The following is a 26,482-nucleotide window of genomic DNA, read 5'->3' as shown; positions in this document are numbered from 1 at the left end:
TGTGGCGGTCAGCTTCTGTAAAGATTACAGCCTTGGAAACCCTATGGGGCAGTTCTGCTCTGTCCTATAGGGTCACTATGAGTCAGAATCAACTCCATGGCTATAGGCTTTTTTAAAATTGTTTGTTAATCCATGATAAAAGTTTCCTGGGTGGTAGAAAAGTGGTTAACACACTCGGCTGCTACCCAGGAGGCTGGCGGTTCGAATTCACCCAGCAATACCACTGAAGAAAAGCCTGGCAATCTACTTCCCAAAAATCAGCCATTGAAAATCCTGTGAAGCACAGTTCTACTGACATAATGGGGTTGCCATGAGTCAGAAACTGCTCCATCCATGGCCACAGGTTTGGTTTTTTAGTTTATCCATGAGAAAAAGTGCCATCCAGTCCAGAGCTATCTCATTGTTTTGACTCGAGTTTAAAAAACATGGTAGATGTGAACAATGTGTATAAAAATTATTAAATGGGAGCCTAATTTGCTGTGTAAACGTTCACCAAAAACACAATAAAATCTTATTTAAAAAAAAAATATGTATGTACAGTAGACAACAATGAGATACCACTACTCATCTATCAGAATGGCTAAAATCCCAAACACTGACAACACCAAGTGTTGGTGAGGCTATGAAGCAGCGGAAACTTGCATTCACGGCTGGTAGGAATGCAAAATGCTGCAGCCACTTTGGAAGACACTCGCAGTTCCCTGCAAAGCTAAACATAGGCTTACCATTCACCCAGCAGCTGCGCTCCTAGGTATTTACTAGGGAATTGAAAATATATGTCCACATGAAAACCTGCACACAAATATTTATACCAGCTCTATAAACCCTGGTGGTGTAATGGTTAACCGTTTGGCTGCTAACCAAAAAAGGTCAGCAGTTTGAATCCAGCAGCCGCTCCTTAGAAACCCTATGGGGCAGTTCAACTCTGCCTTATAGGGTCACTATCAGTCGGAATCAATTTGATGGCAACAGGTTTGGTTTGGGTTTTCTACTCATAATTGCCAATAACTGGAAACAATCAAGGTGCCCCTCAATAGGTGAGTGGATAAACAAACTGTGGTACATCCATACAATGGAGTATTACCCAGCGATAAAAAGACATAAGCTATCAAGCTATGAAAAGACGTGGAGGAACCTTGAATGCACACTGTTCAGTGAAAGGAGTCCCTGGGTGGTGCAAATAGTTAACGTACTCAGTTGCTAACTGAAAGTTTGGAGGTTCGAGTAGGAATCACAGCTGGCAATTTCCTACAAAGTGCAGTCTGACGCCATTGTCAGTAAAGCCAGCAGCAAGCTCAAATCATCTCTGTATTCTCTGTCAGATTCTTTAGTACCTTTGAGGAAATGTTTTCGATGGATGATTCTTCTAAAAGACAATTACGACATGACACAGGAAAGATCAACAACCACCGCCTAGTCTGTCGACTCTGAAGCCTGCAGAAACTCTTTCCCCCTCCCCATACTTCACAGGCTGTCACTCGGCATTTTATCTTCTCCTTACTAAACCAGTATTTGTTGTGTGACCACTGCTTTACTAGCCACACCATCCTGAACATGTATTATCCAGGGAATATGTATGAAAATAATAGTAATCGCTCACTCTGAGATTTCACCTTGGAGTTGACCCAGAGGCACCTCGGAAGAAAGGCCTGGCAATCTACTTCTGGAAACCCATGGAGCATAGTTCTTCTCTGACATACATGGGGTTGCAGTTGACTTGACGACAACTGGTTACGGTCTGTTGGAAGGGACAGAAACCCAACTCAAACCACCTTGAACTACAAGGGGATCGTGTAAGAAGACCCCAGGTGATCCAGTACTCAGGACCTGGCCCACGTTTTTCTCTATTTCTCCCCATCTCCTTCTTCTGCTTCTCTTCAGGTGCCTGTTGTAACAGAAGGGCATACCTGGGGACAGGGGGCATGTGGGACATCACTCCAGATCAGCTATCTCAGAGGAAGCAAGTCTCAGGAGCCTCGTGTAAATTCCCAGGAAAAAGCTCACTGCCCGCTGGAGCCTCGGAGTCCCAGGCCAGGGGCATCTAAGTCCCCATGGTTGACACCCATGCCCCAGACCATCCCCGACAACCACATGGAGAGGGCGAGAGTCAGGCCCCAAAGGCAGGAGAGTGCTCCCCCCAGAAGAGAGTGAAGGTGCCAAAGACACTGAAATCACACCTTGCACAGAAACCAAGAGGCCATGTCAGGACAAGCCCACCAAGCGGGAGGTTCCTGGCCTCCTGGCCACTTGGGGGAATTTCTCAGACATACGCTTCAAGTCTCCCACTGCAATTGTAACTTTGCTCAGTTCTCCCGCTATTTCTAACAGTCATCACTTGATGAAGGAGCCCTGGTGGATTAACAGTTAATTGCTCAGCCGCTAAGTGAAAGGGCGGCAGTTTGAACCCACCCAGCCCCTCCACAGGAGAAAAGGCCTGGCAATTGCTCCCGTAAAGACTACAGCCTAGAAAACCCTATGGGGCAGTTCTACTCTGTTACATGGGTTTGCTATGAGCTAAAAATTAACTCCACAGCACCTAATAACAATAACAAAATTACCTGATGTATTTTTTAATAGACTCTTTTTTTTGGAGCAGTTTTAGGTTTACAGAAAAATTATACAGAAAGTGCAGGGTTCCCACACAGCCCCTCTCCTCCTCACACCTTGTTTCTCCTATTATTACCACAGTGCACTGCTGTGACACATTTGTCACGACTGAGGAGCCAACATCGATACGTGGTTATTCACTAGAGCCCACAGTTTACAGGAGGGTTCATTCTGTGTGGTGCAGTTCTACCGATTTTGACAAATGCCTAGTGTCACACGTCCACCATGACAGTGTCATGCAGAATAGTTTTACTGGCCTAAAAATGCCCTGGGTGCCACCTGTTCACCCCACCACCATCACCCCTGGCAACCACCGATCTTCTCACTGCCTCTACAGTTTTGCCTTTTCGAAAATGTCACAGAGCTGGAATCATACAGTATGTCACCTTTTCAGACTGGCTTCTTCCACTCAGTAGTATGCATGCAAGTTTCCTCCATGTCTTGTGGCTTGATGGCTCATTTCTTTTTATTGTTGAAAAATATTTCATTGTATGGATGCAGGGCCCTGGTGGTAAGACAGGGAGCAAAGGCCCTGAGATCGGAGGGTGCCTATTTGAGAAATAGTGAAGAGACTGCTGTGGTTAGAGGAGAAACAAGTAAAAGAGAAATAGACTATACTATTTTTTTTTTTTTTTAAATCTGGGAGGTAATAAGGGGTTGAGTGTGGAATCTAGAGACTTAGGGAGACAGAGAACAGAAGGGCCCCCAAATCTGCAAACAAAATAACAATAGGCCAAGGCACAGAAACAAAGCCATTGGAGAACAATTGGCCAGCGTATCTAAAAATAGCCCACAAACTTCTTTAAAGTTGCCTTTCAGAAGCAGCTGGAGAAAACCAGGCCCAGGAACACGCGCAGAACATCCACCTGTGACCGCTGTGTGACCTTCCACCAGGGGCAGTGAGGGGCTGCAGCCCCAGCCGGGGAATCGAACCTGGGGAGCAGGAGACTGCGCAGGCGCAACACCCCATAATAAGTCCTGCTACGAATCCCAGAGGCCTCCAGGACACGAGCCATCTTAGAAAGCTGCTGCTTGCACACCGTAGTTAACATATTCCCGCCTATGCCTATGAATAAATATAAATCGCCCCCCCCACCCGCCCAAGAACTTTTAAAAACTGGGCCTGTCTTTTGTTCTATGAGATGAGGGTATGCGCTGCTCTAGGCCCTCCTCATCTCCGTTTGCAAGCCTCTTCAATAAAGGTTTGCTCCTGTGGAGCCTTACCTGCTCATTGTTGACCAGTGAGAGGCAAGAACCTTATTCTGGTGACAGTGGCACAATGGTTAAGCACTCCACTGCTAACCAAAAGGTCTGCAGTTCAAACCTGCCCAGCAGCTCTGCATGAGAAAGATGTGGCGATCTGCTCCTGAAAAGATCACAGTCTAGAAAACCCTATGGAGCTGTTCTACTCCTTCTGATAGGGTTGCTGTGAGTCAGAATTGACGCGACAGCACCTAACATCAACAACACGGATGGTACCACAATTGTTTATCCACTCCCTACTGAAGGACACCTTGGTTGCTTCCAGTTTTGGATAATTATGGATGGAGGTACTATAAACATTGGTGTGCAGGTTCTTACATACTTGATGTATTTTAATGCCGTTTTCTTTTTAATTTTATTGTGTTTTAGGTGAAAGTTTACAGCTCAAGTTAATTTCTCATTCAAAAATTTACACGCGTATCATTTTGTGACATTGGTTGCAATCCCCACAATGCGACAGCACACTGCCCCCCTCCTTCCCCCGTTCCATGTGTCCACTCATCCAGTTCCTGTCCCTCCCGCCTTCTCCTCTTGCTTTGGGAGACAAGAGTTGCCCACTTGGTCTCATGTATTTGATTGAACTAAGAACCACACATTCTTCATGTGTGTTCTTTTTTGCTTTACAGGCCTGTCTAATCTTTGAAAAGTGGGCTTCGGGAATGGTTTCAGTTCTGAGTTAACAGAGAGTGTCTGGGGGCCATAGCCTCAGGGTTCACCGTTTTCTGTATTAAGATTCATGAGCAGAAACTCCGTGGCCTATAGCTTTTATTAAGGCCTTCTTTGCCTGATTTACACTTTTTCCCCCCCATTTAAACCAGCACTTCTTCACCTTTCTTCCTTCTCATCAGTCCTACCTCTCTTAGTCAAAAGCCTGGTCTTCACAACTCCACCCCCATCAATCCGCCTCTCCTGACCTAAGTATCTGAGTTAAGAAATTCAGCTTCTAAGAGCAATATTATTCTCATCACAGAGATTCTGGCAATTGTAGACAAACAGAAAGAAGAAAATAAAAATCTCACCTGCCAGCAAAGCACTTCGATATTTTATTCTTTCTTTCCACTCTTTTTTCCACAGATACATACGTGAATATTCGTATAATATTGGGACCATGCTGCATATATTTTTCTGACCTGCTTTTTAAAAATTTATTTCACATTATACATAAAGGTTTCCCCATGTCATTTAAAAAGGGTCTCCTAAATCTTGAGTTTTAGGGATCACAGAGAATTTCCTTGTATGAATGCATACAGTGTATTCATCAGCTCCTCACAGGTCAACACCAAGCCATTTCCAGCGTGCTTGCAGGCTCTGCTGCACTGAACGGACTGGTACGTGTATAAACCTTTCTGTGCATCCCCGATTATTTTCTTATTTCCTTAGGAGGCTCCCTAGGCATAGAATTACCTAGTATAAAAAAAAAAAAAAGGGAGAGTGGTTTTAAGGATCTGGAAGTCTGTTGCCAAATTGCTTTCCAGAAACATTGAAGCAATTTACATTCCCACCCACAGAGCCGAGTGCCTGTTCCCGCCCTCACCTAACCTTTACCAGAGCCTTCTAAACCGATTTTTAATTTAACTGAGGACTTGAGGGCTTGAAATTACAAATACACTCCGCCTTGGGATGAATTCACCCCAAGCTCACCTCCAGACAACACATTTTATTGGTGAGGCTCCAGGCTCCCTGGTGGCTGCCTGGTTGCACAGTTGGTAAGCACTCGGCTACAAATCAAAATGTTGGTGGTTGAAACCCACAGGCAAAGATGTGAGAGTCTGCTTCTGCAAAGACGACAGCCCTGGAACCCTATGGGGCCGCTCTACTCTGTCCTACAGGGTCACTATGAGTCGGAATCAACTCGACAGCAAGGGGTTTGGTTTGGATTTTTGGTCCGAGGCTCCCGGCCCTGTGCCAGCATCATGACAGAGATAATGAAGCATAAATTACCATTCCTGCCCTTTGGGGATTTTATAACCCTGCTGGGAAAGAAACTTACACCAAGAAACAACTAAGGAACAACCCACCTTCACTTTCTCAGGAGCTTCAAGCTGGAAAGGCTGCTAGGAAAGACGGGAGGCAGGGTGCAGCAGGTGGTGGGGCTGTAAGTGGGAGCAACACTCTCAGTGGGGCAGTTTTGCAATTCAGGTCAAGAGCCATGAAAATAATCAGGTCTTGGAACAGGGGTTTTCAAGCCAACAATGGAGAATATGAGGAAGAGGCTAGTATGCTGAATGAACAGGCTGCCCCGGTACAACCTGTCCCTGATACATGCTGTCCCTGGCACATGTTGTCCTCTGATACATACTGAGCCCTGGCACATACTGGCCCCGGTATAGAGTCCCCTGGTACATACTACTCCAGGTACATACTGCCCCGATACATACTGAGCCCTGGTACATACTGAGTGCTGACACACATACTTAGCCCTGATATAAACTGTCCCCTGATACATACCATCCCTTAGTACCTTCTGTCCCCTGGCGCATACTATCCCTAGTATACACTGTTCCTCGTACAAACTGTCCCCTGGTACACACTGCCCCCTGGTGCGTACCGTTCCTGCTACATGTCCTTGTGGGAAAGGTGGTAGTACCTAACTGCCCATACCCTGTTCTCAGCGGTGAGATTCCTGGCCTTGCCTCGGTCTCCCCACAGTGAGGATGACGGTGTGTACTGTGTGCAGTGGAAGCTGCAAAAGTCGCACCACCTCCACAAGCCTCCTCCCCTGCGGGCGGTTGGAGTGGCCTCCACGAGCCTCTCGTGGTGAGGGCACCACTCGGGGCGACACTGATTCACGGGCATGTGAGTCTGGCCTGCCCCGCACCCCACCGTCCCACAGCCCCTCTGGGCCTCCCGCTCCTTTGTACGGGCAGCCAGTACCTTCTTCCCGCAAACTGAGCGTGTGACGTGCCCCACACACTGTCCTACTCCACAGGGACACCGCAGAGACCAACACCCCCCACCATGGAGTGACGTTCTAATGTCTTACAGACCAGGGGTCTTAGGAGAGAGGAGAGCTGAGCTTGGATGCCTCTCTCTACTGCCACCAGCTGTGTGGGCTTCGCGTGGCTTCTGTAACAAGTGACCACAAACCTAGTGGCTTCAAACAACACATATATATTACCCCCACAGTTCCGGGGATTAAAAGTTCAACACAGGTCTCACTTGGCTAAAATCAAGGTGTCGGCAAGACCTTCCTTCCGGAGGCTCCAGGGGAAAATTCGTTTTCTTGCCTTTTCCAGCTTTTAGAGGCCACCCCCTCCATCTTCAAAGCCAGCAGTGGTGGGTTGAATCCTCCTATGGCATCACTCTGACTCTCCACCGCCTCTGCTTCCACATCTAAGGACCCTCCACCACTGGCACAGTGGTGAAGCACTTACTTCGCTGCTAACCAAAAGGTCAGCGGTTCAAATCCACCCGCCGCTCAGCGGGAGGAAGATGTTGGCAGTCTGCTTCTGTAAAGATTACAGCCTAGGAAGCCCTATGGGGCAGTTCTACCCCGACCTATAGGGTCACTATAGGGCAAGATAGACTATGAGTCGGAATTGACTCAATGGCAGTGGTATTTGGTGATTACATCGGAGTCCCTGGGTGGTGCAAATGGTTAACGTACTTGGTTGCTAACAGAAAGGTTGTAGATTCAAGTTCACCCAGAGGCACCTTGGTAGGAAGCCCTGGTGATCTACTTCCAAAAAATTAGCCACTGAAAACTCTGGAGCTATGGAGCACAGTTCTACTCTAACACACATGGGGTCACCATGAGTCAGAATCAACTCAAGGGCAACTAGTGTACTGGGGGTGATTGTATTGGCCCACCCAGCTAATCCGGGGTCATCTCTTTATTTTAAAACCATCTGATTTGCAACCTTAATTCCATCCGCAGCCTTCGTCCCCCTTTGGCACGTAACCTAGCTTCGTCACAGGTTCTGGGGATTAGGATGTGACGTCTTCGAGGGCCATTATTCCACCGACCACACCAATCATATGATTTCATGGAAATTACTTAATCTAGGGGTCCTTAACTAAGGCCCCTTGATCACCTGTGGGGACGCTGAAATGCACCTCCTGGCAGTAATGTCACTGGCTCGAAGTTCCCCTGCAGACATACTCACAAAAACAGCCAATGATATATGACTAAGACCGCAGGATTTTCCTTTAAGGGGGTCATCAGCAAGGGAGGCAAAAATCGCTTTATCAAAACAAGCAGGAAATTAACATTTGCACACCATTTTGCAAGCCAGGAGCCAAGGCTTAAAGAAGTAAGTACTTTGCCTGAGGTCACTCGGCTTGTAAGCCCTGCCGCTGCAGTTCTAATTTAGGTATTTGGACGAAGCATGTTTAACTTAGGAGCCCTGGTGGTGCAGTAGTTAAGCACTCAGCCACTAACCAAACGCCTGCAGTTGGAACCACCAGCCACTCTGTGGGAGAAAGATGTGGCAGTCTGCTTCCATAAAGATTACAGCCTTGGAAACCCTATGGGGCAGTTCTACTGTGTCCTATAGGGTCACTAAGAATCAGAATCGACTCGAAGGCACTGGGTTAGACCCAGAGTAGGGTTTTTGTTTTGTTTTGTTTTACTGTGGTTAACCAAAGTATCTCCAAGAAACTTGCCTACTTGGTTGTATAAATCTCTTTACCTCCCACAAAGCCTGCCCAGCTAAAGAAAATCCCCAGACACAGAAAGGTAACTCACGGTCTCTCCCTTTTCACAAGAAGTTGTCCCTCCCTTATCTTTCCCTTCCTTTCCCCCTTGCAGCCCCTTGTCTTTGTCCCCAGGAGACAGAAGGGAGGGAGGGGCAGGCGGTTGGGTCATTTGCTCACATAACCAGTTGCCCTGGAATCGGCTCTAACTTATGGTAATCCCATGTGTGTCAGAGTACAGCTATGCTCCAATGGCTGAGTTTTCAGAAGTAGATCACCAGGCCTGTCTTCTGAGGCACCTCTGGGTGGACTCCAGCCTCCAACCTTTCTGTCAGCAGCCAAGGGCATTAACTGCACCACCCAGGGACTCTGGGACAGGTCCAAACCCACTGCTGTCGAGTCGATTACAATTCATAGGAACCCTATAGAGCAGAATAGAACTGCCCCATGGGGTTTCCAAGGAGCAGCTGGTGGATCCGAACTGCTCATCTTTTGGTTAGCAGCTGAGCTCTTAACCACTGCACCACCAGAGCTCCTCAATATTTATCTGTCTCCACATTTTGAATTCAGCCCCGGAGCTGTGCCCTACACATGCATAGTCTCCTTGGTGACACAACAGCCACAAAGCAGGCCAGTGTTGGAGGGTAGGGCTCAGGCCGCAGCAGTGTGGCTCCGACCCTCGCTGGCCTGGCGCCCTGGACACCTGCCTTCCACCAGGCCTCGGTGCTCTCACCTACACAACCGGACTGTCATCACCCCTTCTGGTTCTAGGATTTCCAGACTCCAAAGGCAATTCCTCTGATTAGTACCGAGATTTTTGCCAACGCGAAGCAGGGAAAGGGGCTTTCACTTTGTAAATGTTAACGCTTCGGACATTGTTTCACACTGTCCCTCCAAAAAGCAGCAGGATTAAAGATGGAAAAGAAAATCCCTTTTTTGTGACCTGAATGACATTTCTTTGTTTGGGTCCTGGTAGACAAGAAGTGACCCCACTAATGAAGGGGGAGAAATAGAGCATGTGTCTGATGTAGAGGACGGTTTGCAATGGTGTCCTCAGATCCATTACTCCTGAAACCCACAGGCTTTAGTGTCCAAAGGGCTTAGAGAGGGTGCAGAAGGCTGCCACCAGTACGCAGGAAGGGCAATTAGCAGCCTCCTGAGCTGTATATCCACTTGCCGCTTGGAGTCCCCAAGCTACTTATTTGTTCGGTTTTTATTTTGTTTTATAGTAAGGGTTTCACCCTAGATTTCAGACCACAATATGAGAAAGTTGATTTTTTAATTTTGAAAATAATGCATTTCACATTGGAAAATTGCACTGATGAAACACTTTTACATGGTAACAATCCTGCACCAGGCAGAGGTCTTAAAAAGAGCAGAGGAAGGGATGGGAACTGGACGAATGGACACGGGGAGCCGGGGATGGAAAGGGGGAGTATGCTGTCACATTGAGGGAATTGCAACCAATATTACAAAGCAATATGTGTATAAATTTTTGCAGGTGAATTAACTCGAGCTGTGTACTTTCACCTAAAGCGCAATTAAATTAAAAAAAACAAGCAAGTAAACACCAGAGGTGGGCACCAAACAGACATGGTTAACTTGTGCTAGAACTCGCCGGAGCCCAGCTAGGCATTCAACCTGTTCAGAAAGGCCCTGGTGTGACTCAGAACCACGACGTTAAGAGTGTGAGGACCAAGGCAACATCCACCTGTGGCAAGAATGTAGATCTGGGGGGCCATTTGCCAATAGCTAAAAAAAAGCCCAGGAAATCCACGTAGCCTTTAACACAGCGTCTATTTATGCACGTTACTCCGTGCGTGTGCTAGCACTTTGCACATGCGAACATAAAGATGTTCACTGCTGTGCTATTTATAATAGTAAGAAACAGGAGTCAGGGAACGTAAGATATGATTGCAAAATTAATGAACGAACACTGCCTTGAAAGAAATGCCTGACACGATGGATGGCAAGCTCCTTTAATGCAGCCGTTGTTCACTCCCCTCCAAAAAAAACAACCTCATAAAAGGGGCTAATTGTCATCTCCCGCCTCCTTCACCTCCCTGTCCACAATCCAGGGGGCCTGAAGCCTGTGTCGTCTTTAGGAACGGTGCTGTGGAGGGGGGGATGGCGGGGAGCGGGCAGCAGGAGGCTAGGGGGCCCGGGGATGGGATCTGTGAGCTTTAGAGCCTGCTGTTTCTGGCACCTTCTCTCAGGCTTTTCTGCTCATTCTCTTCTCGTTGCCTTCTAAGACCCTGCAGGGCCCACCATGTGCCGACCACTGCACTGCTTCTCCACGTGGTGCTGTCTGCCCCAGTCGTTAGCTACTGTACCGGACCATTGTGATCCACAGGGTTTTCATTTGGCCAATTTGGTAAGTAGATCGCCAGGCCTTTCTTCCTGGTCCATCTTAGCCTGGAAGCGCCACTGAAACCTGTTCAGCATCATAGCAACACGCCAGCCTCCACCCACTGACAGTCAGGAATGGAATCTAAGAGTCAGGCAGGAAAGGTGAGAATTCTACCACTGAACCGCCATTGTCCCCCACCTGCCCCAACCAGGAAAAAAAACAGGGAGATGGCAGGACCGAGCTCCACAGCCAAGTGACCTGAAGCAACGTGGGTGTTCTCAACAGTGAGAGCAGCAGACCGCAGACTGCCTCGAGGGTCTCCTGGGTCAGGATCTCTGGCCTGGGGTCCAAGGGTCGTTGTTATTTGCATTGTGTGCCCTGAGGGATTCTCACACACACTGAAAGCTTGAGAAGCCCTGCAAGCCCACAGCCTTGCTTATTTTTACTTGAGTTCTGATACATAAACTATGTGTGCCTCATTTATAATATTTATCCATTACGTATACAGAAACAGCATAACATAACTCCCCCGGCCTGTAAGTCACACCTCAGTCTGGGAAATGTGGAGGGGCCCTGGGAGGAGGGGCAGATGGTCGCCTTAAACTCGCAGTACCGTGGGATGTGTCTATATGCTGAGCTTCTCCCATGCAGACCCCTGAGATGGGGCAAGGTGGACGGTGTAAGTCACTCTTTTCTGCCAACTCTGACCGCAGATGTGAGCCGGTGTACTTAGAATAGCTAAGAGCCGCTGTGAAACTGTTTTATGAGATGTAACTAAGGTTACCTGGCTTTAACTGCCAGAGTTGACTGAGGCGGGAGTCTCTGCTTGATCTCAATTCCACTTTCCCACTGACTTAAGAAACCCCGGACATATCATTCCTTGCCTCTGCATCTTCGTGTTCGAATCCGTGCGAGCGGCATGAAAATCTGTATCCTTTCTTAGGGTTCCTTCAAACATTAGCGAGTTAATATTTGTCTTTGGCGTTGTCAGTTGCATACAAAGACAGTGGCGTGAAACGAAGTATTTGCTCTCCGAAGGTCCTCCTTTGTGGTGGCATTTTTAATATCCTTTTTTTATTATTGGTATGTGTTTTAAACGTTCTTGTAAATAAGCATAAATATGTGTGTGTGGGTAAATCGTTCAGGTTCCACGATTAATTTTAAATTACTGCATTACTTTCATTTATAACATGGCTTCAAGTATATTTCTTGCTTTCTTTCCTACAGACCTGCATTGCCCAGTACAGTAGTCACTAGCTACCTGCAGCTATTTAAAATTACTTAAAATGAAATCAAATTAAAATTCAATTCCTCAGTAGCAGCAGACAAGTTTCAAGTACTCACTAGTCAGGTGTGGCTGTGGTTGTTAGGTGCCCTGGAGACAGTTCTGACTCATAGCGACCCTAGCTGGGTACAACAGAATGAGACACTGCCCGGTTCTGCACCATCGTCACAGTGGTTGTTATACTTGAGCCCATGGTTGCAGCTGCCGTGTCAACATCTGGCGAGTGGCTACACAACGGGCAATGCAGCTAGGGCACACTTCCATCATCTCAGAATGTTCTAGGCAGCACTGCTATCCACTCTGGTATCTAAGAGGGCCTAGCGATAGTAAATGCTGAGTAAATAAATATCTACCAAGTGAATGATAAAATAATTAGTTCTAACTTGTCTTTATAATTCTTAAAATGTGTCCCTGAAAACGGAAGACAGATCTGCCTTGCTCAAACCGGTGTTTTGACATAATTGGATTCGCTGGAATTATTGCTTCTGCCTACGCCCAGCTTTGGTTTTAAGGAACGCTTCACAAATTTTGGATCACACCCTCACCATATTTATCTGATGAATTTCATTCTAGTCAAATCCGTCATGTCTGTTTCTCCAAATAAAGTATCTAAATATTATTTTTAACCAAACAAACCGGGTGTTAGCAGTTGGATAAGTGATGTGTGCGTTAAACCTTCCAGGAAATTAATTTTTTCAATGTGTTAGTATCAAATTCTACATGAATTTGTTCCTTAGGGGAAGAAAGAATTTATTTTTTTTAAGTTTACTAACTTTAAAAAACAAAACAAATATCCCAGGATACCATATATCACAAAGCAGAAACAAAACTTCCAGGGCAAAATCTCACTCCCAAGACAAATTCTACAAGAAAATGTGAGTTGACCCAGCTATTTGCAGGAATACAATGAACACACCTTTGCCATCAACCCCCCAATGTGCTCCCCAAGATACAGACACTCAAACAGTGCTGGAGTAGGATTCACCCCAGGCGGTCAGCTCAGCCAGTTTTACCCCCAGACTGCTGCTGCCCCTCCCCAGGGAACAGTCACCCCCGACCCCAGCAAGTTTTCCTTCTTCCTGTCTCTTTTGCAAACAATATCAGAGTTTGCATATACTACCCAGATTCTCTGAAGGATATCAAATGCCTGTAACCTGCTTCACCAGATAAACTGACCAGTACGCCTCAAGCTAGAAGATGGGCTACTGAGGGTTAGCATTTTTCTACAGCTGGCCTTTCCAGTAAAAAACAAACAGTACATTTTCTCCTGCAGAATCCTTTATAAACGTGGTTTTAATGACCCAGATTACATCTAGACAGTCTCCTGCAACAAGAAACGGCTTTTTTTATTTGCTCAACAGAAAGAGTACTTTGCCAGTTGCATTCAAGGTAGAAACATAAAATCAAAAGATGAATTTTCATTGAGTTAAATTGTACCGATGCAAATAAAGTCAACCAGCGCCGTCCATTCAGACTCTGATTCACAGTGATTCTACAGGACAGGGCAGAACTGCCCGCCCCACAGGGTTTCCAAGGCTGTAAATCTTTAAGGGATCAGACTACCACATCTTTCTCCCTAAACCGGCTGGTGTTCCAACCGCTGACCTTTCAGTTACTAGCCCAACGCTTAGCCGCTGTGCCACCAGGGTTCCTGGCGAAAAAAGTTAAAAAAAAAAAAAAAAAAAGAATAAAGTTAAGCTAATGTAAATCTCTTTTTTTTAATGTAAATCTCTTACTACACTTTTGATCTTCCCACTCAAGACCTAAATAACTTAGGTGAGTTGCTCAATGGAATGAGGATCTTAAGAGAGAGAAAGTAAAAGCGGAGGCTGCCCACGACGACCCCAGAGAGTTCTCGAGGCCAGCCCCACTTCTGTCACCGGTCCGGTGTCCTTCTTGTCGTGTGCCATTGATCTGAAAGGACACTTGCGCGGCCAAACCCTGGCGGTACACAAGTCACTTAGTCCTCGGTTAGAAACAGCTTTCGGAGCTCACTTGCCACTTCTCAAACATTCGTTTCATCGAAATCGTGAAACAAATTAAGTAAAGGTGTAACTCCTTGTCTCCCTACAAAACTTGGGAGCTGAGTTTCCACTTTTCTGCTGTTTGGTGAGAACTCGGAGCAGCTGGTATAGTTTCTTTTTCAGGGTGACTCGCGTTTTCAGTTAATGCATTTTCCTCTCTGGCCTTTGGGGAGGGGGGAATGGGCTGCTCCGTTTTGGTTGCCCCCTGCCCCCCAATATTTTCTCTCCCACTTCTACCCCACCCCCGGCCCGTTTTGCCCCCATGCAGAACAAAACAGGGCGATTGCCCCCAGACGGAGAGAAAGCCAGAAGGCGGGCTAGGGCCCGGCTGGTGCGGGGGGAGGGGGTGGCCGCGGTGCCCCGTTCCCACTTCCCTCCCGGGTTGAACAATGGCTCGGTGCCCAGAAAACACAGTTCGGAGGGAGCCGCGCCCCGCAAGCAAGTGGGGCTCGGGGGCCCCCTCCCCACGTCCGGACCGCTCCGCGCTTCCTTCCTCCGCCAGGGGCCCGCCGGCGCCCGGAGATCCCCGAACCCGGACCCCCGCCGCGGGCGCCAAGCCTCGCGCAGCTAACAATGCGCCCCCAGCCGCCGGCCCCCGCGCGCTCATTGGCCCGCGCAGGCTGGGGCGGCCCGGGGGCGGGGCGCGGGCCGGAGCCGGGGGCGGGCCGGGGCGGGGCGCGGGCCGGCGGCGGGGCGCGTGCGCCGGCCGGGGGCGGGCCGGGGCGGTGCTTTGTGCGCGGCGGCGGCGGCGGGGCGGGCGCCGCTGTGGGCGCGGGCGGCGGCAGCATGGAGGAGCTGAGCAGCGTCGGCGAGCAGGTCTTCGCCGCCGAGTGCATCCTGAGCAAGCGGCTGCGCAAGGTGCGTGCGCCCCGCGCGCCCGGCCCGTGGCGCCCCCGCCGCCCCCGTCGCTCACGCGCCCTTCTCTCCCTGCAGGGGAAGCTCGAGTACCTGGTGAAGTGGCGCGGCTGGTCCTCCAAGTGAGTCCACAATGCGGCCGCTTCCCGCGCCGGCGCCCGGGAGGGGGGCGCGGAAACCCGGGGCGCGGGCGGGCGCCAGGTCCTGGGGTCCCCAGGGCCCCCCATCGTGCAGGCCTGGGACGCTGAGCTCGGCTGGCTGCCCTTTGTTTACCCGGCGCGGGCGCGCGGCCTCCCGCCCGCCTGCACCCCCCGCCCGCCCGCGCCCCGCGCTCGCGCTGCGCCCGCGCCCATTTGTTGCATGCTCCCCGCCGGCGCGCCCTCCCGGCCTGCCTGGGGGCGGGAGCGCGGGACGCCAGGGCTCCCCCCCACCCCGCCGTGTCCCTATTTCCCGGCTGTAACCTGAGCTTTCTATTGATGGACCTGGGGTCTCTTACCCCCCCCTTTCTTTTCCTTTAATGGAAGGGAGGGGTTTTGACACCCCCAAAATGGGCTCATTCTGTTCGCAGCTGATCCCACAGGCCGGTGTTTCCTTTCTTCCCGGTTGCCCTGGTCCCCGGCCGCACACACTTGTCCTGTAGCCACATTGTTGTTCTTAATCTCTGACTGTGGTTTCTCGGCCCCTGGCCTCTCCCCCTCCCTGCCCCTGAATGCAACCGAGCCTTCTCGCACTGGCTCCCGGCCAGGGTTTGGGGGGGATTTCCCTCTGTGCAACTTTGCATTTTATTGGGATGTGTTTTCCTCCCAAGGGAGGGGCTGGACAAAGTTCTTTTTGGCCGTGTTTTAATTGGGGGTTGAGGTGGTGGTTTTCCTCTGGGTTTGAGGTTAAGGGTGTACCGGTTTCAAGGGCTCCAGCTTCCAGCAGTTCACCCTGGGCTAGGGTTCAGACCTCCCTGGACAAAGCCCTGGCCACCAGCCCACCAGGTTCCTTTCTTAAGCAGCCGTGGTGTTTTATTCAGCTCCACTTTTTGCTTTTCCAGACACAACAGCTGGGAGCCAGAGGAGAATATCCTGGACCCGAGGCTGCTCCTGGCCTTCCAGAAGAAGTGAGGGAGTTCACCGCACACGCAGGGATGGGGATGCTTATTGGAGGGTGGGGGCACAATGGCTGCCCATCCCAGAGTCACCCAGTGCCACAGTGCCGGTCCTGCAAGGGTCCTGGCTGTGGGCTGAGGTCCCAGGGCATGTGGTCACAGGGAGTCTGATGCCATCTCTATGGCTGCCTGTAAAGGCAGAGCGACCTGAGGTCCCTGATCAGTCAGTCCTTCCCCACCTTTCCCCTGGCCAGGCTGCCCTGAGGATTCACAGAGTAAGTGCCTCTGTTGGTCTTTCTGATAGCCCAGCTTGTAGAAATGAACCTTCACGGGTTCTTCATGAAGGGTCCAGGCTTCTTGCGTTGGCCGTGTCCGTTGCTCGATTTGCAAAGAGGACAACGAAATCTGGGGTCTCGGGTTTGACGTATTGTGCAGATCTGACTTCTTCCCTGGCTGGGCACGATTAGCCCACTCAGGGAAGGAGCTGGCCCCATGGCTTGAGTCAGGCCTGTTCTGGGGTCTCTGTACCAAAAACACCGCATGTGTTTTCCTCTGGGCTGCCAAACAGTATCAAGTGAGCGCCATGGGCCCCCTTGCCAGTCCCAGGGGCCAGATTTGCTTCTGTAATTCTAGACGTCTTGTCTATTTTTAGGTAGGAAACTTGGGTTAAGAGATATACCTTCTTGAGATACTGGATGGGAAGTGGGGATGGCATGGATGAGCATGCCCCCAGCCTGGTGGGAAGGTCGCTAATGGGGGGGGTGGCAAGTAGTGGGTAGTAGCATTACCACCTTCCTCCTGCTGATAAACTAGTTGCTCAAAAGCACTCTCAGTGAGGGTCAGTCTGGCAGGGTGGTTCTCTGACTGTGTTCACTTTTTTCTCACAGTTGCAGGACATTTGAGTCTTTGCAGAGGAGTCACGACAATGGTGGGGGGGGTTGGTTTTTGGTGGTGAGTCTGAGTAAGAGGAAGTGAGTGGAGCAGATGCTTGCTCAGGAGTCCCTGAGGTGATACAGATGGTTTAAGCACTCAGCTACTAACTGAAAGGTTAGCAGCTTGGAGTTCACCCAGAGGTGCTTCGGAAGAAAGGCCTGGCAATCTGCTTCCCCAGAATCAGCCCCTGAAAACCCTATGGAGCACAGTTCTACTCTGATACATGTGGGGTTGCCATGAGTTGAAACCAACTTCAGGGCAACTGGGTTTGATTTTTTTTTTTTATAGTTATATGGTTACTTAGATACATCTGGGAAGTCTCATTAGCAACCTGATTGTCCTGTATTTAATTCTTAACTGGGGTCCAATATACTTCAGGAGCTGGTGGTCCCTTTCTCTTTGAGACCATCTCCTGTTTGGTGAGAGCACGTGTGTCCTGAACTTGACTTTTGGTTGTAGCAGAACACACAAGGGCTGTGGTTAGGAGACACACAGAGATGTAAAACAAAAAACTGGCGTAGTCAACGTTAAATCATGAAAGACTGGGAAGGTGGGTGCTTTTTCTCTCCCGACCAAAAGGGGGGCACTAGGAGCTTCAGTTCTTTGCTTGGTATCTGCTTAGTATGGGAGGGTGTGTCTTTAAAGGTAAGAAAAGTGGTAGGGTCAGATTACCTGGCGGACAGGTTAACAGGTCCACTGTATTAGTGGAGAGACCCCATGAGATGCACTGCTGTCCTTCAGGATGCTAGTTGGGACCAAGGCTTCTTAGCAGCCTGAGCTCTGTCAGGTTGTACTAATTGGATTCTTTAAGATCTCCTTCCAGCCCTCCATGAGATGGTGTTTGCCCAGGTGAATTACCAGGAGACTTATCCAGATAGATCCCCTTCCCCGGGGGAGGGTGTGTGAAATTGGAGCTTCTCTGGGGGCCACGGGGGGCTGCACGAGGGAGTGCTGCAGGCGGTGCAGGTGTGGAGCCCTGGCTGCTCTGGAATTCTGCATTGCTTCCATTGAGCAGAGTTTAGGAACAGAGACTTTTTTTTTTTTTTTTACATAATAAAAAGAGAGAGAAACATGAGCCAGGAGTGATGAATCTGGGGAGATCAGAGGGCAGAAACGGGCCTGGAGCCCATAGCAGGTCCTCTGAGGACTGGGTGAGGGTTTTGTACTGGTGGTGGGAGGGTGTTTGGTCATCTCCCTGCCGTGGACTAATGTTTAAAATGAGGAGGTTGGACCCTGTGAGTATAAAAGCTAGTTGTAACACCCTAGAACTTCTATGAAACATGCTACCGGCAGGAAGTGACCCGTAATTAGTAGGGGTTGTCTTGGAGGGGAGCCCTGGTGGCACAGTGGTTAAGAGCTGCAGCAGCTAACCAAAAGGTCCGTCGGCAGTTTGAATGCACAGCCTCTCTTTGGAAACCCTATGGGGCAGTTGTACTCTGCCCCGCAGGGCTGCTATGAGTCAGAAGCGACTCCACAGCAAGGTTTTTGTCTTACAGGAGCCCTGGTAGTACAGTGGTTAAGCACTCAGATGCTAACCAAACAGCCTGCAGTTCAAACCCACCAACAGCTCCGTAGAAGAAAGATGTGGCGGCTTGCTTCCATAAAGACAACAGCCTTGGAAGCCCTCTGGGGCAGTTCTGCTCTGCCCTAGAGGGCTGCTGTGAGTCAGAATTGACTCGGCACCAACAGATTTGGTTTGGGTTTTGTCTTAGAGGAGCCAGGAAAACTAGAAAACTTAATTTCCCAGCCAGGCCTGGGTTTTCTTGACTTGTCTTTGCTGTGTGGGAATCCACTGAGAAAGATGTGAAGGTGACACTGGCCCACGTTGCGGAGAACAGGGTTTGTGCCTTGGGCCTGTCCTTAGTGGGACATGCAGGAAAGCAAGCAGCTAGAGCCGCAGGCCAGGTTGGGGTGTGTGAGGCTCTGGGGCCCCAGTGTAGTTGCAGGGAGGGCTTCCACCCTGATCTGTGTGTGTCTTCAGGGAGCACGAGAAGGAGGTGCAGAATCGGAAGAGAGGCAAGCGGCCACGGGGCCGGCCCAGAAAACACACCATGATGTCTTCTTGTAGCCGGCGCTCCAGGCTCAAGGTGGGTGGCAGCTTGTCCACAGGCTGGCTGACTAGCCCACTGACCCATCCCCGGGAAGGTTTCAGGGCTCTGCAATGGGGAAGGCTTGGCAGAGTTGTCTGGAGTTCCTTGCTGCTGCTCTGAGCCTTTGCCAGCGGGGGGTACCAGCAAGCTGCAGAGTTCCTGGGCCTGTGGGGGGCCTCTGTCCCTTAGGGCCCTGTAGTGACCACGCCCCCACGTGCTTTCCTGCTAAGTCTGGTGTCTGGTCTGTATTGTCTTGTACTAGTGTGCAGAGTGTCCTCTGACACTGGCCGTTCCTCACCCCCCAGTGGCTTAGCGGGGACCAGAAAAGAGTGAAGCGTGTACACAGCAGGTGTCTATAGGCTTGTCGAGCACACATGACTCATGGGGCAGCTGATCAAGCCAGGCCCACCTCTGAACACACCTCATATCTAGTGGCTGGCACCATGGGCCTGGCCGGCCACTCTTGAGGTCATATGTAAGTGGACAGAACAGCCAGAGGACACCAAGGAGTGACCTCAGGAAAGGAGAGGGACATCCGCGGCCCAGCTGAGGGGCCAGGGGTGATCCACAAAGATGCCTCCTCAGGAATGCCCCTTCACCCTTCCATTATGACGATAAGTGCCCCACTCCCCACGTGATACTCCCCTGCCCCCCGCCCTTCACAGGCAGAATGGGGGCAGGGTCTGGGGTGTCTGCTTCCTTCCTCAGGGGCCCTGCGGGAGCCTGACCCTGAAACCGCAGGCTGGACCTGGCACTCGTGGCCTTATTGCACACACCGCCCTTCCCACAGGGCTGCAAGGGGCCCGCCTGCCTTACAGTCTTGTTGCTGGTCTGCTCAAGGCTTCGTGATTGTGCCCGCGTTTCCCTCAGGGTAGGGGGAAGGGAGGACGTGCAGGAGTCCAAGGCTTTGTGGAGAAGGGATTTCTGTCTGCATTGAGAGATGCCTGGGCCACGGGCTCTCAGGGGCCGGGGGGTGGTAAGTGTGGGGTGCCATTGAGGCAGCAAGCAGGTTATAGGAAGATGGGCCCTGGGCAGGGTGGGGGACCTCCAATCGAGGCAAGAGTGCTCTGTGCAGGGAGCCCCGGGGTCAGCGCACCTCCCAAAGTGCTCCTTTTAGATTCTGACCCAGCAGAGGAGTGGGCCACGTGCTTATTTAGCATTTGGGTTGAGACCCAGGAGCAGGGGGTAAGGGGGGTTGTGTTTGCTCTCCCATGTTCTGGAAGGCTCTGAAGGGGTGGGAGGTGGAAACGTGAGGTTGGTACAGGAAGGTGAGGCATGCACTTACTGTAGGTGGCGAGGCACTTGTGCATACTCTTCCTTTGCACCCCCAGCCTCATGGGGCGTGTAGATTGTGCACCTCTGGGTTTCCCTTTTTGAAATGGCTGCTAGGGAGCTAAGCTAGGAGCTAAACTTGCGTCCCCCTGCTAGCTGACTGTCAGCTGTGGTGGTGTGTGTTTATATCCTCACTGCTGACTCCGTAAAGCGGCCCTGTTAGCACAGCAGTTAGGCGCACGGCTGCTAACAGAAGGGTCTGCAGTGTAAACCCACCCAGGGACTCCACAGGAGAAAGACTTGGCAATCTGTTCCCATAAAGATTATAGCCGAGGAAACCCTATGGGGCAGTTGTACTCTGTCAATGGGGTTGCGCTGAGTGGGAATCGACTCTAGGGCACACAGCAACGACGGACTCCGTGACTTCATTTTATGAACTGACTGCTTCTTTCTACTCTGCTTCTAGTTTTATGTTTTATGTAACCTGCACCAAAAAAAAAACAAAGCCAAACCTGTTGCTGTCAAGTAATTCTGACTCAGAGTGGCCCCGTAGGACAGAGTAGAACTGCCCCATAGGGTTTCCCAGGATTGGCTGGTGGATTCAAACTGCCGACCTTCTGGTCAGCACCGAGCTCTTAACTACTGCACCACCAGGGCTCCATGTAACCTGCAAGGACACTTTAAATCCTTTCTGGAATAAGACGGTCTGGCTATAATCTGAAAAGCACAGTGAGGGGAGGGCTGGCTTCCAGGTACCCGATGCTCCATGGGACGAATGGCACTTTGGACCTGGGGTGCCTGGCTATGGAGGTGTTGACCCCTCTTTGTCTTCTCAGGAACCTGACGCTCCTTCCAAATCCAAATCCAGCAGCTCTTCTTCTTCCTCCACGTCTTCCTCTTCCTCCTCTGATGAAGAGGATGACAGCGACCTAGAGACCAAGAGAGGCCCCCGGGGCCGTGAGACCCACCCGGTGCCCCAGAAGAAGGCTCAGATTTTGGTGGCCAAGCCAGAGCTGAAGGACCCCATCCGCAAAAAGCGTGGCCGCAAGCCGTTGCCCCCGGAGCAGAAGGCTGCCAGGCGGCCCATGAGCCTGGCCAAAGTGCTGAAAACCGCCCGCAAGGACCTGGGTGCGCCCACCAGCAAGCTGCCCCCTCCACTCAGCGCCCCAGTGGCAGGTCTGGCAGCCCTGAAGGCCCACGCCAAGGAGGCCTGTGGCGGCCCCAGCAGCGCGGCCAGCACGGAGAGCCTGGCCAGCCTGATGAAGGGCGTGGCAGGCAGCCCCAGCCGTGGCGGCATCAGCTGGCAGGGCTCCATCGTCCACTACATGAGCCGCATGACTCACAGCCAAGCCGAGGCTGCCAGCCGGCTGGCGCTAAAGGCCCAGGCGACCAGCAAGTGCAGCCTCGGGCTTGACCTGAAGGTGAGGACGCCGAAGGGGGAGCTGGGGGTCAGCCCCCCAGGAAGCAAAGTTCCGAAAGCCCCTGGCAGTGGGGCTCCAGAGCAGAAGGGGGGGAGTGCAGGGGGAGCCCCACACATCCAGGGTGGCAGCAAGATCCCTGCGGGCTGCCTAGGCCCCCAGCCCACACCCAGCCAGGAGCTGAGCCTCCAGGTCTTGGACCTTCAGAGCGTCAAGAATGGCACCGCAGGGGTTGGCATGCTCGCACGCCATGCCACAACCAGGGGCATCCCTGCCACCCACCTGGCCACAGGGAAGGGCCCTGGGGGTGGCCCCACTGGGGGGAGCGGGTCCTGCGCACCCTCCAATCCCAGTAAAAGTGAGAAGTTGGCCTTGCCGGCGGCAGCCGTGCCCGCCCCCTCAGGCAAACGAGACTGTGGCAAGGGCACTGGGCCCCTGGGCGGGCAGGAGGGCCGCACAGCCTCGGGGGATACCCGCAAGGCGCCAGCACTGTCTGAGATGAGCACGGGTGAGGAGAACAGCAGCTCCGACTCAGATCCCGATTCGGCCCTGCTTCCGGGCTCTGGGCAGAACCTGTCTGTCTCGGTACAGACCAGCCAGGACTGGAAGCCGCCCCGAAGCCTCATCGAACATGTCTTTGTCACCGACGTCACTGCCAACCTCATCACAGTCACAGTGAAGGAGTCCCCCACCAGTGTGGGCTTTTTCAACCTGAGACCTTACTGAAGCCCCTCCCTGTGGCCCCTTCACCCGCCCAGCTGTTGTGGGGTCGTATTACCCACTTTTCCCACTTGGCCCAAACCCTGCTTGGGGCTGGGTTGGGGTGAGAATGCGAGTAGTCTTTAGGGCAGGCTTGACAGGGCTTCTCCCTTTCATACCCAGAACTTGCCCTGTGCTATGACTTAGGGCAGAGAACTGTCCCTTCACGCCTGGCTAGGCCAGGCTTCCTATGTTCCTACCTCCCTAGGCCTTTGCAGGGCTTTCCCAATTCACCTCAGGAAATTTGGGTGGCCCCCTGTGGCTCAAGCCGACCACTCTGGCCAAGAGAAGGTTAAGCCCCTCCAGCCTGTGCTTGTGTTCGAACTGCCTCTCCTGGCCTGCGATGATAGAGCCAAAGCTGCAGTGAAGGTCCCTTCCAGTTTTCCAGGGGCAAAGGTGGTAGGGGAGGGGGCTTCTAGTCCAGTTTGGCCGTTCCTGCCCAGAGGAGGGGGGAGGACAGCTTGTCAAGGTGTCCTGGGCTGCTCAAGGGCGGGCTGACTAGTGCCCACTTGAGAACATGGGGTGGAACAGGGAAGATTCCGGAACTTGCCCTTATAAAAGTAGTGCTTGAGTCCCAGAGGGTGAGGTGGGAAGTTTGGTGTCCCTGTCCCCACCCCTGCCAGCTGAGGGTTGTGGCATTTGTCCAGGGGGTGCTCGGGAACCCTAAAAAGGAAGGCTTTAGCTCCATCCAGCCCTTGGGTTAGTTGCCGTCAAGTTGGTTCTGACTCACGGCAGCCCCCATGTGTTTGAGTAGAGCTGCTTCATAGGGTTTTCAGGTTCTGCAGCCCTCAGCTCAAAGGTTCAGCGTGAGGTTGGGGCGGGGCTGGCTCTGGAGGTTCCTTCCCCCTGAGCAGTCCTCCAGGTTTGGGGAGCAGGGCATCACCCCTGCTGTCTTCTCTGTTGGCCTATGTCCAGACCCCACACCCGCATCCAGAGTGCATCCACCCAGTTTCTGAACAACTACAGCTTCTCAAAGTCTTAGGGAATGAGGAGCCGGCGGAGAAAACGGATGCGCCAGGCCCAGAATTAGTGGCTGATGAAGAGAAACCGGAAATGAAGGTGCTCAGGAGGAGGGGGATGTGTTCTGGGACGGGGCCCTTGGCAAGCCCCCTCTTCCAGAGCTGTACCCCATGGGACAAAGGGTTGCCAGTCTTTGGTAGACTGCCTCGCAGAAGGCACCCCCACCTGATCATCAGCGCTCGCTTGCAGCTGTGTGCAGTGCCGCCTGTCCACCACACAGGGCCACTGCTTGGGTGCCAGCTTTCCCTGACAATCCACCCCACATTTGGGGGTTCCACCCCCAGCTCCTGTGCCCTCTTGGGGAGCAGGAAAAGTCTGAGTGGCCCCCTGGCAGTGGGCAGGGTGGGACAGCCACCTGATCCCCCATCCCTCCCCTCCTGGAGGAAGATAATGCTGAAGATGCTGAGCCCTTTCCTCTTCCAGTGGCAGGTTTTGGGGGCCCTCTGTGATTCCTGACCAGTGTTTTGGGGTAGGGGTGTGGGACTAGCCAGTGGGCCCCACAGAAAATAACAGGTTGCTTAACTTCGTCTGGCAGAGGTAATGCCAGAAAGAAAAGGGGGGCTATCTACCTGTTTCTGTTTTGGTTATTGGTTAAAGTCAGTGGCCTCGGCTATGAGGATGGGCTGGGCCAATGGCCCACCCTTCAATAAACTAGCCTGGACTCAGGGCTCTGGTACCTGGAGGGGTGGGCCTGGCAGCCCCCCAGCACCTCACCCTCCACACCAAATAGGAAGAGATGGCCTTTGTGTAGCCAAATTAACTTCAGCAGTGTGCCTTTGGGGGCAGGCCAATTCCCGCTGCTGTTGAGAGATTGTGGGAAGGACCGCCCAGACAGCCACCCGCACAGGCTTCAGCAGGCATGGTTCCCACCTTGGTGGGGGTCTGGGTCTCACAACAGGCTGGAGTTGGGATGGTCCAGGAAGGGAAGATGGCAGTGTACTGCACAGCCTGGGAGGAATGGGTCCTCACTGGGCCTGGGCCACTGGCACCTACCTTCCCTCCTGCCCCTCAGACAGAGCCAGTCCTCCCCCCTTCCCCGGTGGGACTAAAGGGGCTTCTCTGGGATGTCCCCTTCTCAAAGAATCAGACTTTCCTGATAATGGTCCGCTTTGGGAGGGGCCGGGCCAAGGTTAGCTCTTCCCTCCAAGCCCTTGGGTTGGCCCAGAGGTGCTAAGGGCTGTTAGAAATGGGGTTATCTACTCCTGGGTGTGGGGAGGGGCTGTCTCCTGCATCTAGGTCTTCACTCCAAACCCCAATTTGGTGCCTTTCTGTTTACCAGCTACTTCAATTCCAAAGTTTGAATCTGCAACCACCTTACTTCCAGCCACTTTGCCTTGATGTGTTGTGTGTGTTTATTGGTGTTTGTGATTCCCGGCAGCTCATGCTGGAAAAAGTGTGCGTGTGTGCAGGTGTGAGAGCCTTTGCTGAACAATTGGACCAGGTGCTCAGAGTCGGTCGCCTTATGTTTACCAATAAATAAAAATAGTATGTGTTATATTTTTATTTGCTGCTATTTGCGTGTGTGTAGCTAGCCATTGATCACACGTCTGACTTAGAATCCATTGTTTCTTTATTCTTAAGGGTTTCCTAAGTGAGCTGTCCCACAGTGTGTGTATATTGAAGGGGTGTCTGAATCCTGCCTTTTTGTTTGCCTCTGTATTGGGTGGGAAGATGCAGCCAGCCTCTCCTCTTCCGAGGAGGTCTTAGCATATTTTCATATACATTTTTTGTACCAAAAAGAGTGTTCTTTTTTTTTTGGTTGCATCTGATTCTGACCTGACTGGAGAAGACCCTGGGCCTGGGGTTTCATTAGTGGAGAACTTTTTCGGGGCAGAGTGGAGGACAGCTTTGGACCAGTGCCCATTGCTGGCTTGATTTGTGTGTTTTAATTAAGAAAAAGCCAAATCCTTCATGTATGCCACTTCTACTTGCTTGAAACTATGGCTGTTTGTTTGCTTTCTTAAGAAAAAGGACAAAAGTGGTTGTGTTAGTGCCCAGGGAAAGTTTAAGATCTTTGCCGGAACAGGACAGCAGCCCAGCCCAAAGGTTCAATCAAGACCAACCCATCAAAGGAAGTGCCTCCCCCAGGAAGCCCACCGCGGTTGGGGGAGGAGGGGAACAGTTGTGCCTGGGTGACCAGATTTCCCTCCAGTCCATCTCATGATTCTAGATTTTCTAGTATTTTGGAAAAACTAACACTAGCATAGGTGCAGACTTTAGACTGAGGCTAATTTATTTTGCGGGGGAAGACATTAGCAAACGGTCTCAGAAGATTCTTGTCTTTTTGTTAACTCTTAGTATATCAATAAATATTTTTTTAAACTTTACAGCCTGTGTGCGTCATGAGTGACAACCTGAAAGCACAACACTGTCTCTTTCTTGAGGCAAAATACATACCTAGACCTGGGCTAAATTGTTGGATGAGGGGAGGGGGGCGAGGGAATCCAAGGCTTTGGGCAAGTCAGCCACTTATCATGGGGTGTGGAAAGATGTTTTTCTAAGCAAAGAGGTAGGTGGATTGTATAGGTGAGTTCCCTACACCAGTGGTTCTCAACTAAAGGTGATTTAGCACTCCAGGGGATGTTTGACAATTTCTGGAGACACTTTGGGTTGTCATAGGGCAGGGGGGTGGGGGTGTTACTGGCATCTAGTGGGTAGAGGCCAGGGATGCTGTCCTGCAATGCCCAAGACAGCTCCCACCACAAAGAATTCTGCCCAGGATGTCATTAGTGCCGAAGTGGACAAACTCCGGCTTTCATTAGAAGAATGGAGAAAAGCTATCACACAGGGAACAGGGTGGTGTGCTCCCGGCATCTCGTGGCTAGAGGCTAGGGATGCTGCAATCCACAAAACACGTGAGATGGTCCCTCCCAAAAGG

The 26,482-nt window shown here is 51.4% G+C and overlaps 1 protein-coding gene across 1 annotated transcript; it reads left to right on the top strand.

Annotated features, from left to right (window-relative positions):
• The first annotated feature begins 14,921 nt into the window (after nt 1-14,921).
• CBX2 (chromobox 2) lies at nt 14,922-26,018 on the top strand. Its single transcript, XM_064270623.1, has 5 exons — nt 14,922-15,022; nt 15,098-15,141; nt 16,059-16,124; nt 19,027-19,132; nt 21,244-26,018. The coding sequence occupies exons 1-5, from the start codon at nt 14,951-14,953 to the stop codon at nt 22,549-22,551; spliced, it is 1,596 nt and encodes a 531-aa protein (XP_064126693.1). The 5' UTR covers nt 14,922-14,950; the 3' UTR covers nt 22,552-26,018.
• The last annotated feature ends 464 nt before the right edge of the window (nt 26,019-26,482 follow it).

This window comes from Loxodonta africana, chromosome 18 (assembly GCF_030014295.1).
Source record: "Loxodonta africana isolate mLoxAfr1 chromosome 18, mLoxAfr1.hap2, whole genome shotgun sequence".
Lineage (NCBI taxonomy): Eukaryota > Metazoa > Chordata > Mammalia > Proboscidea > Elephantidae > Loxodonta > Loxodonta africana.
This window is presented reverse-complemented; position numbering and strand designations above follow the sequence as displayed.

Excerpts from the sequence above, each read along its gene's own strand:
- CBX2 (XM_064270623.1), top strand. The coding sequence starts at position 14,951 with ATGGAGGAGCTGAGCAGCGTCGGCGAGCAGGTCTTCGCCGCCGAGTGC. Across the intron at positions 15,023-15,097 it reads TGAGCAAGCGGCTGCGCAAG|GGGAAGCTCGAGTACCTGGT; the intron begins GTGCGTGCGCCC and ends CTCTCCCTGCAG. Across the intron at positions 19,133-21,243 it reads GCCGGCGCTCCAGGCTCAAG|GAACCTGACGCTCCTTCCAA; the intron begins GTGGGTGGCAGC and ends TTGTCTTCTCAG.